The 13,032-nt window shown below is 37.4% G+C and overlaps 1 protein-coding gene and 1 long non-coding RNA gene across 2 annotated transcripts in view; both read left to right on the forward strand.

The window, feature by feature from the left end:
• Positions 1-13,032, forward strand: part of LOC122348704 (solute carrier family 2, facilitated glucose transporter member 4-like) — a 36,203-nt gene that overhangs the window by 7,444 nt on the left and 15,727 nt on the right. The window contains exons 3-4 of the mRNA XM_043244484.1: positions 8,941-9,101; positions 10,134-10,258. Of these exons, the coding sequence (XP_043100419.1) occupies positions 8,941-9,101; positions 10,134-10,258 (286 nt within the window). The remainder of the gene's footprint in view (positions 1-8,940; positions 9,102-10,133; positions 10,259-13,032) is intronic.
• LOC122348706 lies at positions 2,884-8,431 on the forward strand. Its single transcript, XR_006251363.1, has 4 exons — positions 2,884-5,928; positions 6,061-6,251; positions 6,342-6,391; positions 6,686-8,431. It is a non-coding gene; the product is annotated as an uncharacterized LOC122348706 (long non-coding RNA).

Consider the following 13,032-nt stretch of genomic DNA (forward strand, 5'->3'; position numbering starts at 1 on the left):
ACTGATGAACAGCTCCCTTATCGGTTTTGCTTTCAATACTGGAGAATAAAAGATTCTTAACTTATTTTATTAGTACATTATCTTACACATTTTATCTCCCAAATAGATTCATTTAAAATAAGTTTAGAATGTATGTTCACTGTTCTCAATTCAGTCTGATATGACTAGGGACTATACTCTCATTCCAACGTAATAATCAAGTAAGTTTGCTGCTGTAACATAGCCCAGGTGGCACAATGATATCACGCAGTGCCTGTGAAAAATAGTCCCCAGCTTGCAGGACAGGGTCTGTGTTCGAAATGGCATACTATCATACTACTCTTTTCTACTATATCTGCAGTATCTGCAGTTTGAGTGAATTAGCTAATTATAAATTTAACACTTTTTACTGTGTACATATGTACACAGTGTATATATACATGTGAAGTACAAGCGTTTGCTGTGTATCTAAAATCAATATCGTTAGTATTAATATGTATCTTAATCTCAACGGCACATTTCCGATCAAGTCAAATGATTTATACTTTATACAGTACTGACTGTTTCAAAGATATTAAATAATAATCATACTATTGGAGTAAAATAATTTATAAATAAAATATATAAATAAAATCATATTTCAATGATGCAAACCAAATTAAATTGTGTTAAAAAGGAACAGAGTATATTTAATGACAAATGTAGAACAATTAGTTGTTTCCATTAACTCTACCCACCAGTGCCTGGCTGGAATAACCAGCACCGAATAAAAAATGTATAGATGCATCTCAAAAAATTAGAATGTCATGGAAAAGTTCATTTATTTCAGTAATTCAACTCAAATTGTGAAACTTGTGTATTACATAAGTTCAATGCAGACAGTCTTCGGTTCCTTTAATTTGAATGATTTAGGCTTACATTTAACAAAAACCCACCAATTCACAATCTCAAAAAATTAAATATGGTCACATGCCAATGAGCTAATCAACTCAAAACACGTGAAAAGGTTTCCATGAGGCTTCAGCATGGTCTATCAGTTTGGTCCACTAGGCTACAGAATCACGGGGACAAACATTCATTGCCAAAGATGCTGGCTGTTCAGAGTGCTGTATCCAAGCATGTTAACAAACGTTGAGTGGAAGGAAAAAGATGCACAACCAACAGAGAGAACCACAGCCTTATTAGGATTATCAATCAATCATTTAAATCAATCATTTTATTTATATAGCGCTTTCAACAACACAGGTTGCATCAAAGCACTGTACAGTATAATGTAGAAGAGTACAATGACATGGATTTATAATGACGAGAGTGACCAATTTCTTCTTAAATGCAGAGACAGTCTCTGTAATCAATTTGACGTTAAATCACTAGAAGTTAAGTGTCCCCAACCAAGCAAGCCAGAGGCAACAGCGGCAAGGAAACAAAACCCCATGCATACAGAATGGAGAAAAAAAAACCTTGGGAGAAACCAGACTCAGTTGGGGTCAGTTCTCCTCTGACCGGACGCCCAGCACTTAACTTCCAGTTCAATTTTAAACGCAGCTGTGTCAGATAGTGTAAATGACTTAGTGTGTGCGTGTGCATCAGGATCTGGTGATCTGTCCACGGGCGCATCTAGGTTTTCTGGTCTCTGATGAACATAATCTCTGTGTGCTGATCCACCATCTAGTCTGGATACAAACTGTGAAAACAGATTGAGAAAGAAACAGGACTAATATTAGCGTAGATGCCATTCTTTTTACGATGTCACAAGTACATCGTATTTTAGGAGTAGTGTTCCCGGTTGCAGCAAATCTAAGTAATGCAGCCTAAAAATCCTTTAACGGATTTGAATAATAAAAAGTGTGTTGTTGTGTTATGTGTAGGCTAAGTTAAAAAGATGTGTCTTCTAGATTTAAACTGGCAGAGTGTGTCTGCTTCCTGAACAGAGTTAGGGAGATTGTTCCAGAGTTTAGGTGCTAGATAGGAAAAGGATCTGCCGCCCGCAGTTGATTTTGATATTCTAGGTATTATCAAATGGCCAGAGTTTTGAGAACGCAGCGGACGTGCAGGACTGTAATGTGATAAGAGCTCCCTCAAGTATTGAGGAGCTAAACCATTCAAGGCTTTATAGGTAATTAATAAGATTTTAAAATATATCCGATGTTTGATAGGGAGCCAGTGCAGTGTTGACAGAACCGGGCTAATATGATCATACTTCCTAGTTCTAGTAAGGACTCTGGCTGCTGCATTTTGGACTAGCCGAAGTTTGTTTATTAAGCGTGCAGAACAACCACCCAATAAAGCATTACAATAATCTAACTTCGAGGTCATAAACGCATTGTTGAGACTATTTCACTCAAACGGCTCTTTACCAGGAAGTATCAACTCAAGGCGAAATAAAACACAAGACAAGTTTTTGGATTTTTAGCTTGCAAGGATTGCGCTGTCGGTTGCAAGCGGGAGAAAAGCAGGTTTCTCTCTTTTGCCTCCCTTTTCCTCCAAACGGGTCTCAGTCCGCCGGAGGCGGGGGCCGGGCAGGCCTTTGCCTCCGTTTGCCTCCTTTTGCCTGCTTTTGCCTCCGAAGCTCAGATCGCAAGTCACTTTATTTATAGAGGAAAGGACAGAGCAAGATAAGTAAAACCAACTGGCAAAACAAAGACTTCAGACATGTTTGTCACATAAGTTATCACTAGTCACATATCTTTTTGTGCATCAGAACCTTCATTCCTTCAGATTCCCCTGGCGCCCATACCAGTCTAAGATACTATATAGAGGCCATGTCATGTCATGACCTAGAACAAAACGTGTTATACCAGATGGAAGCTGAAACTGAAGGGTCAAAGTTGCATAATGTCAATACACAACTCTAACACGCATGAATTAATATTTCTGCATTAGAGGTTGAAAGCATAGGTCGTAATTTAGATATATTTTTAAGATGGAAAAACACAGTTTTACAGATGCTAGAAACATGATTTTCGAAGGAAATTCTGGGCTAACTATCAAAGATGGATTTTATACAGGATTCGAACACCCATGTATTTTTCAGCTCTCTGCTTGTTTTTTTCCCCCCGGAATGTATCAAGCAAAATCGATTCAAGAATTTGAGTGAACTTCATAAGGATTGTACTGAGGCTGGGGTCAAGGCATCAAGAGGCACCACAAGGTGTGATGTGTCAAGGAATTTATCTACAGTTGTCGTATTCTTCTTGTTAAGCCACTCCTAAACTACAGACAATGTCAGAGGGGTCTTACCTGGGCTAAAATAAAACTGGACTGTTGCCCAATGGTCCAAAGTCCTCTTTTTAGATGAGAGAAATTTTTGGATTTCATTTGGAAACCAAGGTCCATAGCTCAATTTTCCTGAAACCCAGTGTTAAGTTTCCAGGTCTGTGATGATTTGGGTTGAAGGGTCATTTGCTGGTGTTGGTCCATTGTGCTTTTTGAAACATCACTGCACCAATTTAGCATGAGATTTTGGAGCACTTCATGTTTCTTTCTGCTTACCTCCATGCCACGTCGGATTGAGGCAGTAATTAAAGAAAAATGAGTACAGTAAATAAACATACTTTCCAGAAGGCCAATAATTCGCTTTTTTATTGGTATTAGGAAGTATTCAAATTTTTTGAGAGTGAATTGGTGGGTTTTTGTTAAATGTGAGTCTAAAATGTTACAATTAAAATAATTAAACTGCTTCAGTCTGTGTGCAATGAATTAAATTAATACACAAGTTCACAATTTAAGTTGAATTACTGAAATAAATGAACCTTTCCGTGACAGTTTAAATTATTGAGATGCGGGCTAGCCAGCCAGATCTAATTTTTTCTATAAGATAAACATATTAGTGCATTTCTATTGTTTTGTCAATAAACCTTAACCTATCCCCAAACCTAAACCAACCCATTTTATAGCAAATATGGATTTGTATAATTTCATCAATAAGCAAGTTAGATTTTTAAACCCCTTAACCTAAAGCCAAACCAACCAATTTTTTATCGAATATAAAACGCAATTGACCACAATATGCAAGAATATAACAATTTTCCTAGTTTTTAAATGCAATTACAATAATTTATTGATTGCATAAATGTTAAAAGCTGTACCAAAGGTAATCCAAATGACAATGTTTTGCAGCCACAGTCCTCCCTGGCGGAATACAGTAGGCTGGTGAAAGGTGCAGAGCAGAATTTATGTTGTTAATCACTGAACATATTTTCCCGATCCTCTCTCTTCTGTGAACTTGTGAAACATGCGCATCATTTCAATACACCTAGCCAGAAACACAGCATGTGGCAATCTGTGATGAATGCAAGCAAGAGCCAGTGAGTATCCTGTGGTAAAGATTTGAATTTGTAGTGAGTGCATCAGACAGGAGCGGGTTTTGCTGTTTATGGTCTCTAGTTTCACTGATGAAGATCGCCGAATAAAGCCATGGATTTGGGTGTGCTCCTCTCAGTCGTATGAATGTGGAAGATTTGGATTACTGTTTCATTTTGTAATCATGTGCATGTTTGGTGTATTTTTATAGTTCTATTATCAGTTACATGTCAGAGAAAATGCCTTTTCTTGCCCATAGAATGTAAGTTGTACATTAAATGACGAATAAATATTGTTTAATTTAAATGTTCAAAATGGAGTCTTGTTTAACATTATAAAGGCCTGTTTTTGGAAATGAGCTGGCAGCAGAAATTTCATATTAAGTAAACAGTTTAATAACGCAGTTGCAAACAAGGTTAAAAAAATAATAAAATTAAAGTCACGATTTTAATATGCATACAAATCTATTTTTAGGTGTAGCTAAAAGCTAAAAGCTTTAAGTTCACCTGAAAAAAAAAAAAAAAACTCTTTCATTGTAATCCTAATCTGTAAAGATGACTTCTGTCTAAAGGCGCATCCATGAAGAGATGGAGAGTCAGGAAATTCGGACTCAGAAAACATGTTTATTAGTAAATAATTGAAATGTCTTCCTGTTGTTTTCCCCAACACATTCATAATTACTTTTGCTGATGCTTTGCTGCAAGACTATTGAGTCCATCTGAGTGTAGAACTCTTCATCTGCTGAGAGACACTAAACACAGTCGAGCAGTCGAGTAGCATGGTCTGGTGTTGTTTCCATTAGTACCGAGCAGCAATTTTTAATCACTAATTGATGGATGTCTAAAATATAAAAATAAGGAGGTCAAAACAGGCTGCATCTGAACTATGACTTGAAAATTGTCCAGAAGCCCAGCCAAGGGACATAAAAAAAGTCGGGGCCTTTTGGTCTAGGGCTTAAATGCTGGCCTTTATGCAGTATTACCCGTCAGTTTTTTACTTTTACTTTCTGTAGAGTCAATTGACATATACAGTCTTGAGCACTCATTGCTTGCTTGACTCCTCCAAAATAATATCAACTATTTATAAGCCACTTATTAGTCACTTTTTAAAAATTGCTTTTCCACTGTTAATGAGAGTGATAATGAGAGCTCAAAAACAGGAAACAATTAGAAAATCCTTCTGATGGGGCTGTAGCCTCGTCAAGCCTGGGTCTGGCTGGTTTCAGGAGCTGCATGATATCGCTGCAAACGTTCTTGAATGAGAGTCTAGCGTTTGCTGAGTAAGTATGTCTGCTGTTAAATAAAGTTCATCTTGTCGAAATGATTCTGCGATAAAGCTATCGGTATGAAACTAACACCATGTCCGGTTTCTTTGTCTGATCTAATCTTTTAATCTTTAATTATCACTTTTGTTCTTACAATGGTCCCTGTGAGACTCATGCGATATAAACACCCACAGCAGCTCACATGCTCAAAGCATGAAGATTCATCTCATTTAGTTCATCTCTGAAACTGTTCGTTTCTGGAAGAAGGGAGAAATAATTCTGTGAGCTGTGAAATAACAGAAAAAGGCAGCTGAAAGGAATATGAATTTACCTCAAGATGCGACGCACAAACTGCCCCAGCCATGGAGAGATCTTCTGAATGAGTAAGTCATGTTTAGCATTGCTTTACCTGTTATTTACTGTTATTACCCCACATTTACTGTAATTTCTAACTAAAATGCTTCAAATCGAGTAAAACATTGTGAAATCACATGTTTTTTTGTTTTGTTTTTCAGTGATCAGATACCTGCTCCACAGATGAATCCCCATCCTTTCACTCGAGGGTCTTTAAACTGTTTACTTCTAGGAGCGCTGTACCAACATCAGATGCTCAACTAAACTGAAGTTCTCTGATAAAACAAGCTTGACTACTGATCATGGCTATTTTGTTTCTTGAATCCATAGAAAGAAGCAGCAGTATAATTCAGTATGTATGTTTTAATTATACTATGTTGTAAATAAAATACAACTAATTTCAAAAAGCCAGTTTTCAATCTGCTCACATTCTTTCTAACAGGTAGACTGATGGATCATTCACTGAATATTAATGGCCATTATCAGTTATCAGTAAGTGGAAGTAAATATTCTAGGCTACAAGATCGGTTCCTCCAAAGTCTATTCAGTATGAGTTTTATGGCCTTATTTTTTCAAAAACGTACAAACTATGCATCATATTTTTTTTAATATTTTTTATTTTTTAATGTATTTTATGAAGACATCTGTATTTTTTTTAATGCAGATATGTGCATCCATCTTTTTCACATATTATTGTAGCACAAAATAATTGCATGTTGACCAATAGTATATTATTATTATGAACTTATAATGGGGAGGTTACGATTATTAAATTTCACACACCAGAGTCCAGACAGAGTTGAGGGATCCTTCAGCCATGACACCGATAGAGACTGGCAGACCCATGCTGAATCTGGGAGACAGATGGTGGGCTGAGGGTGAGCAGCAGTGGAAGAGACAGGAACAGGTTGGAGGGCAGGATGTTCTCCTCTGGGCCTAACAAATAAGGGCGCTCTTGCAGCACGGTCCCCGGAGGGTGCTCTTAAGAAGCTTCACTGGAGAGCACATATGGGCACTGGAATTGGTCGCCCCTTGATGACATGTTGTAACATATCGGCCAGGCTCTATCCTCACCCAGTCACAGAGAGCACAATCTGCATTGCTAAAGTCAAAGTTCACTTACCTCTTGTGTTCCCTCCAGTTCATCAGGTGTCTCCAGTGATCCTCCGCTCTCATTTGCTGAAGTGTGTCCTCATCTATTTAACCCAGAGGATTACAAAAGACTATTACTCATCAATCATCCCCAGTCAAACTTCACAAGTCTCCACTTAGCCTCCGGTTGAAGTTCGTAACTAATTTGTGTGTTGAAATAAACAACTTTTGTATACCTGTTGTCTGGGGCCCTTCTGTTGCATATATTTAATGAACCTAAATAAAAAGTGTTTGACAGTCGGTTTAAAAAAAAAACATATACTCTCAAAGTCAAAGGCTTGTAACAAATGTCGTGGAGCCTTTGAGATGCAGCAACAAAGGGTTGCATATGTCTGTATAAATTGAGATTATTGAGGTTTATATAAGGTTTTTTTTCCTCATTCTGTATGGATGGGGTTTTGGTTCCTTGCCGCTGTCGCCTCTGGCTTGCTTTGTTATTATTTTTATAATCTGAAACATACATTTAAGTCATTACTTAGTGGCTAGAATCACTTTTTTATATGTAACACAAAGTTTTGCTGTGTGACTTTTATTTGGACATAATAAAATCACTATTACTGTATAACATCTAAAATGTATAATATTTTGCTAAAGTTCCACTTCCTACTGAAGTATTAATTTGTTCAGTCATACACAGTCAGAAAGTGTCTAAATTATACACAAAGTCCAATTTAGGATAGCCTAAAAATTCATAGAAATATTACAGTAATAATGCAATTTCATAAATAATTTTGACAGGCAAAAGGCTTGACAACTCTAAAGAGAGCAAAAGTGGGTATTTCTCAATTTCTGGGCGTTTTCAAACCGCTGGGTGTTTCTCATTAATCCAATCAAAATGATCCTTCAAACCTACCCTCTCTATGACGTCAGCCAATCAGGTACATAGTGTAAAAATGCCCTTATTCAAAACATTTCTCAAAAATACTGAAAATATTATTCTGACCCCAAATATAAGAGTGTACATAAACCCCAAAAACAGAGGTGGGTGGTAACGAGTTACATTTACTAATACTTTTAGAGTATATTAGAGTATATTGAAAGTAATTTTGTGAAAAACTTAATGCAGAATAAGTTAAAAATGCTTTTGTTTTTTTAAAGTTGCTATTCTGTAAATGTCAAATGAGTCACCTTTATTTATATAGCGCTTTTAACAATACATATTGTGTCAAAGCACTGAACACTATCAAATATTGGAGAGTGTCAGTAATGTATAAAGACAAGATGAAACACTTAATCTTTAGCTAAAGGCATTTCATTATTGAATGCAGACACGTTATTGTCTAGATCAGCCCAATTTCAGTAGGATCTTTGTAATCAAATTGATGATAATCACTGTGTGAAAAGTGTTGCCAACTAAGCAAGCCAGAGGCAACAGCAGCAATGAAACAAAACTCTGTGACAGAATAGGGGTAAAAAATCCTTGGTAGAAACTAGGCTCCTTTGGAGGCCAGTTCTCCTTTGACCAGATGAAAGCAGCACTTAATTTCCAGTTCAATTTGAAACACAGCTATGTCAGATGTTGTAACAGACTTTGTGTGTGTGTGTGTGTGTGTGGGAGAGAGTGTGTCTGATTCCTGTGATCTGTCTCTGGAGCTAATGCTAGGTGTCCTGGTCTCCTCTGAGGATCAGGGCTGAAGACATCATCTCTTGGTGCTTTCTGATCTGAATAAAAAGTCTTGTCAGTTTTCTCACTCACAGTCTGTCAGGAAACAAAAAGAAATATTATTCTAGAAATATTAATAAAGATATTTCTTTGCTATGAGGGTGAAAAGTAATATACAAAACATAAAATTACCTAATGCTGTGGCATAAGAATTTGAATGTGATATGGGTCTCATCATGTAATCCTCTTTTTGTCTTTCTTTGCTTCTCCATCTATCTGATCTCAGATCATTGAACAGGACTATAACTCAACATGGATGGAAAGATACGCAGAACCAATCCCTCCACAAACTCTGACATCTCTGTGGTCACTGTCGGTTGCCATCTTCTCTATTGGGGGCATGCTGTCCTCCTTCTCTGTGGGAATCCTCTCAGAGTTCTTTGGCAGGTCAGCTCTGTGTTGACTTCTTATTATATATAAAACTGAATGTAACTAAAAACAAATAATGTTCGGACTTAAGATTGGAACGGTACTTGAATATTGTGGCACATCAGTGATAATGATCAGCATTCTTGTATTTCATAATTCACTGAATCATTGTAAAAGCATTTTAAAATCACAGCTATATATTTCATATGTAGAGTAGTGATTAAATAAAAAGGAGAGTGAGTTATAGAAAATAAAGAGGGAGTGAAGAAAAGCAAGAAGCGGATTAAGTGAAAGAGTTTAAGAATGAACTGGGTTATTGTAGTGATTTTAAAGTAACTACTCTTACTATAGGACAGCATTGTTGAAGGGCATGGTGAGGATACAGGCATTCAGATCACCAGCTATGGGTTGTGTAGGTATGACCTGCCCTTAAGATTTCATGGACAAAGATGACCTCAGTGCTTTCCTTTATGATTGATTTTAGCTGGTAAGTAGTGATACCATGCGGCACCTGTCGTGAATAATTTATGACCCCTAATTTATGGCTTTATGACAGTAATAAATAATAACCCTTTGATCGAAAAATATAAACATCCGGTCGTAAAAATTCCAGAAGTGGAATTCAGGGGGAGTTGCATGGGTGTTTGCACAGGTGTTGTGTCAGGTTGTAGAAACATAAATGAGCTGCATGCGCCGGGGGGGCGGTTCACATAGACTCACCTGTCACAGTAGTTTCATAAATTCATAAAAAACTTTACTTTACAGCACATTTATGTTTTTACAACCTGACACAACACCTGGACAAACACCTATGCACCTCCCCCGGAATTCCACTTCCAATTTTTACGACCGGATGTGTCTATTTTTAGATCAAAGGGTTATTATTTATTATCATAAAGCCATAAATTATGGGTCATAAATTATTAATGACAGGTGCCGCATGGTATCACTACTCTGGTCTGCATAACATTGGGGTGAAAAATTTCTGGGATTTCTGTAATGTCTTTGTTACATACAGGTACATTATTCAATGTTCTCTGTTTATGCTAGGAGGAAAGCAATGCTTATCAATAATGTCCTTGCATTTATTGGTGGAGGCCTGATGGGAATGTCCAAAATCAGCAGGTCATTTGAAATGATGATTTTAGGACGCTTTACCATTGGGGCATATTGTGGTAAGCATTCACTCTTTTTCTTACACACTACAAACAAGGTATCTAGGACATATTAATGGTATTTAGTATTATAGGCAGGGTTTGAAAGACCCACTAACCTGCCAAATGCAGATAAAAAAAATCAGGTGTGGTGGGTAACCATGTCATATCACTAGCTAATTTGGCAGGTTACTTTTTATATGTTATGTTCTCATAATTAATGTTACTCGTTTATTTCATGGGGAAGTTTATGAAAGCCAAATCTGCACAGGTTTTACACAAATGCTGAACTTGTGAGTCATCATGAAAAACTAAACCTACATACAGAGTGCACACATACTGTATGCAACGTGATTACTTAGAGCTTACATGTTCACTACATGATTCAGTCTATTAATATGCATTATGAATGATCACACAAGATAAGGGGCAGACAATCTATATGATAATATCAATTTCATAGTTAATAAATATCACATGAAGGGTGCCGTTTTTTCTTAAAAATAGCATGATATTGATATATGATATTACTTTTATGCAACATTTCAATAAACATCCGGAACAGATGCCTGAGCCACCTCAGCTGGCCTCTCTCAATGTGGAGAAGCAGCAGGTCTACTCCGAGCTCCTCCTGAGTGACTGCGCTCCTCACCCTATCTCTAAGGGAGCGCCAAGCCAACCTACAGAGGAAACAAATTTTGGGCGCTTGTACCCAAAGCTCAGAATCAGAGCTCATGACCATAGGTGAGAGTAGGAAAGTAGATCGACCGGTAAATCGAGAGTTTCGCCTTGTAGCTCAGCTCCTTCTTTACCACGACAGACCGGTACATCGACCTGTACCGATCCGTCTGTCAATCTCTCGTTCAGTCCTTCCCTCACTCATGAACAAGACCCCTGGGGTTGAAGTCAGCAGATCCAACCCCAGCATTCACCGACGTGAACTGAACACATGGCAGCTAAGCTGGGGGCCATGAGCAAACCCACACCAGCCTTGCCACCTCTCACTGCGGGCAACACCAGAGTAGTGGAGAGTCCAGCCCCTTTTGAAGAAGTGGATTTCAGAGCCCAAGCTGCACATGGAGGTGAGACCAACTATCTCTAGTCGGTACCTCTCAACCTCCCGCTCTAACTCAGGCTCCTTCCCCCCCAGAGAGGTGAAATTCCATGTCCCTAGAGCCAGATTCTGTGATTGGGTTGCCGAGGTCCCCTCGGCTGCCGCCCAAACCACAATGCACAGACCTCTTACGGTCCCTCCCGCAGGTGGTGGGCCCATGGGATGTTGTGGGGTGAGCCCAAGCCACCAGGCACTCGCATACAAGCCCCAATCCCAGGCCTGGCTCCAGGGTGGGGCCCCCGACTGCGCCGTACCAGGCGACGTCATGACCTTCGAGCTGTTTTTGCTCATAAGGTGGTGGGTGGACCAGTCTTTGCCTGGCTTGTCACCTACTTCTGGGTCGTCTTTCACATTTGCTGTAACAGGAAGCATAGGAAACTTGTTTAGATAGGTTAAATACATATTATATTAAATACATGAGAAAACATCCTCCTTATATTACTGCGTCCCTAAATGTGGAAATTCAGCAAGATACAATGCGGAAATTGCTTTATTGTTTCTTCTGTTGCTTCTTCTGATCACTTCATTCAAACACAAACCAATTAAATCTGCCATACAGTACAATTTTGGAGAGTTAATTTAGTTCTGACCACTATTAATATGATCGTAAGGTTTGCAACTGTCCAACAAGAGGCTCAGAGATTTTTGCATTTATGTTTTATTAACTTTATTTGCTAACATAATTCATAACTGTAACTGTAAAGTAAAAAAAAAAGGTTTATATAGTACCCGATAAACACAGGTAGCACAATCTAAATGGGTAAGCACAAAACACAGGACCCTAACAACAGTTATGGATATATAACTTACGAAACATATCAAGCTTAATATTCATATTTATATGCACTCCCTATACTACATTAATGAGCTATCATTAGTCCTGTCCCACTACCTCATTAGTCCTTTTCCACTACCTCACATCAAATAAATGAAACTCCCTGATATTTTTGTGATGTAAATGTCATAACCTATTAAAACATTTATTTCATATTACTATACACAGTCAAAATAAACAATAGTAAAAGTAGGCTATATTTGTAGGCTATACTTGTTTAATATATTTTTTATTTATATTTATAAGCATGTAAGTTTAGCACACTCCAAATAATTGATGTTTGTGCACAATTGAGACATGGATATTTGAAGAACAATCTGGCTTTTAGCACATCTATGTATACACTCGCTCAACTGAAATCCAAGATGGCGAAGAGATGTAACTAGCCCATTATTTGCCCACAGTTTAGTTCCTGAATGAGTCAAAGGCTTAAATGATTCATTTCAATGACTTGTGACTTGCTGCCATCTACTGGCATTTTTTTTTCACATTTAAACTTTTTCATTTTGTAAATAATTTTAGATATCAGTATTCTGCATTTCATGTTTTAAAATGTACACATTATTTATAAATTTTTAACTTCAGGTTAAAGCATTCCATGTCCCTCAGAATTAACATGTAAATACATCTAAATGTCACTTCATATGCAAAGATAACATTTGTTAATACTGATTTTATTTTAGTAATAGCATAAATGTTTATATAAATATAAATGACCAATTAAATATAAGTATTTGACTCAAAAGATGTACATTTGAAGGTAAATGGTTTATTTCCATGTTGTTTTGAATACATTATACCCCCGTTTTATAATTGCTTATACACTTATTTTGTTAACATTTAATT

This window comes from Puntigrus tetrazona, chromosome 7 (assembly GCF_018831695.1).
Source record: "Puntigrus tetrazona isolate hp1 chromosome 7, ASM1883169v1, whole genome shotgun sequence".
NCBI lineage: Eukaryota > Metazoa > Chordata > Actinopteri > Cypriniformes > Cyprinidae > Puntigrus > Puntigrus tetrazona.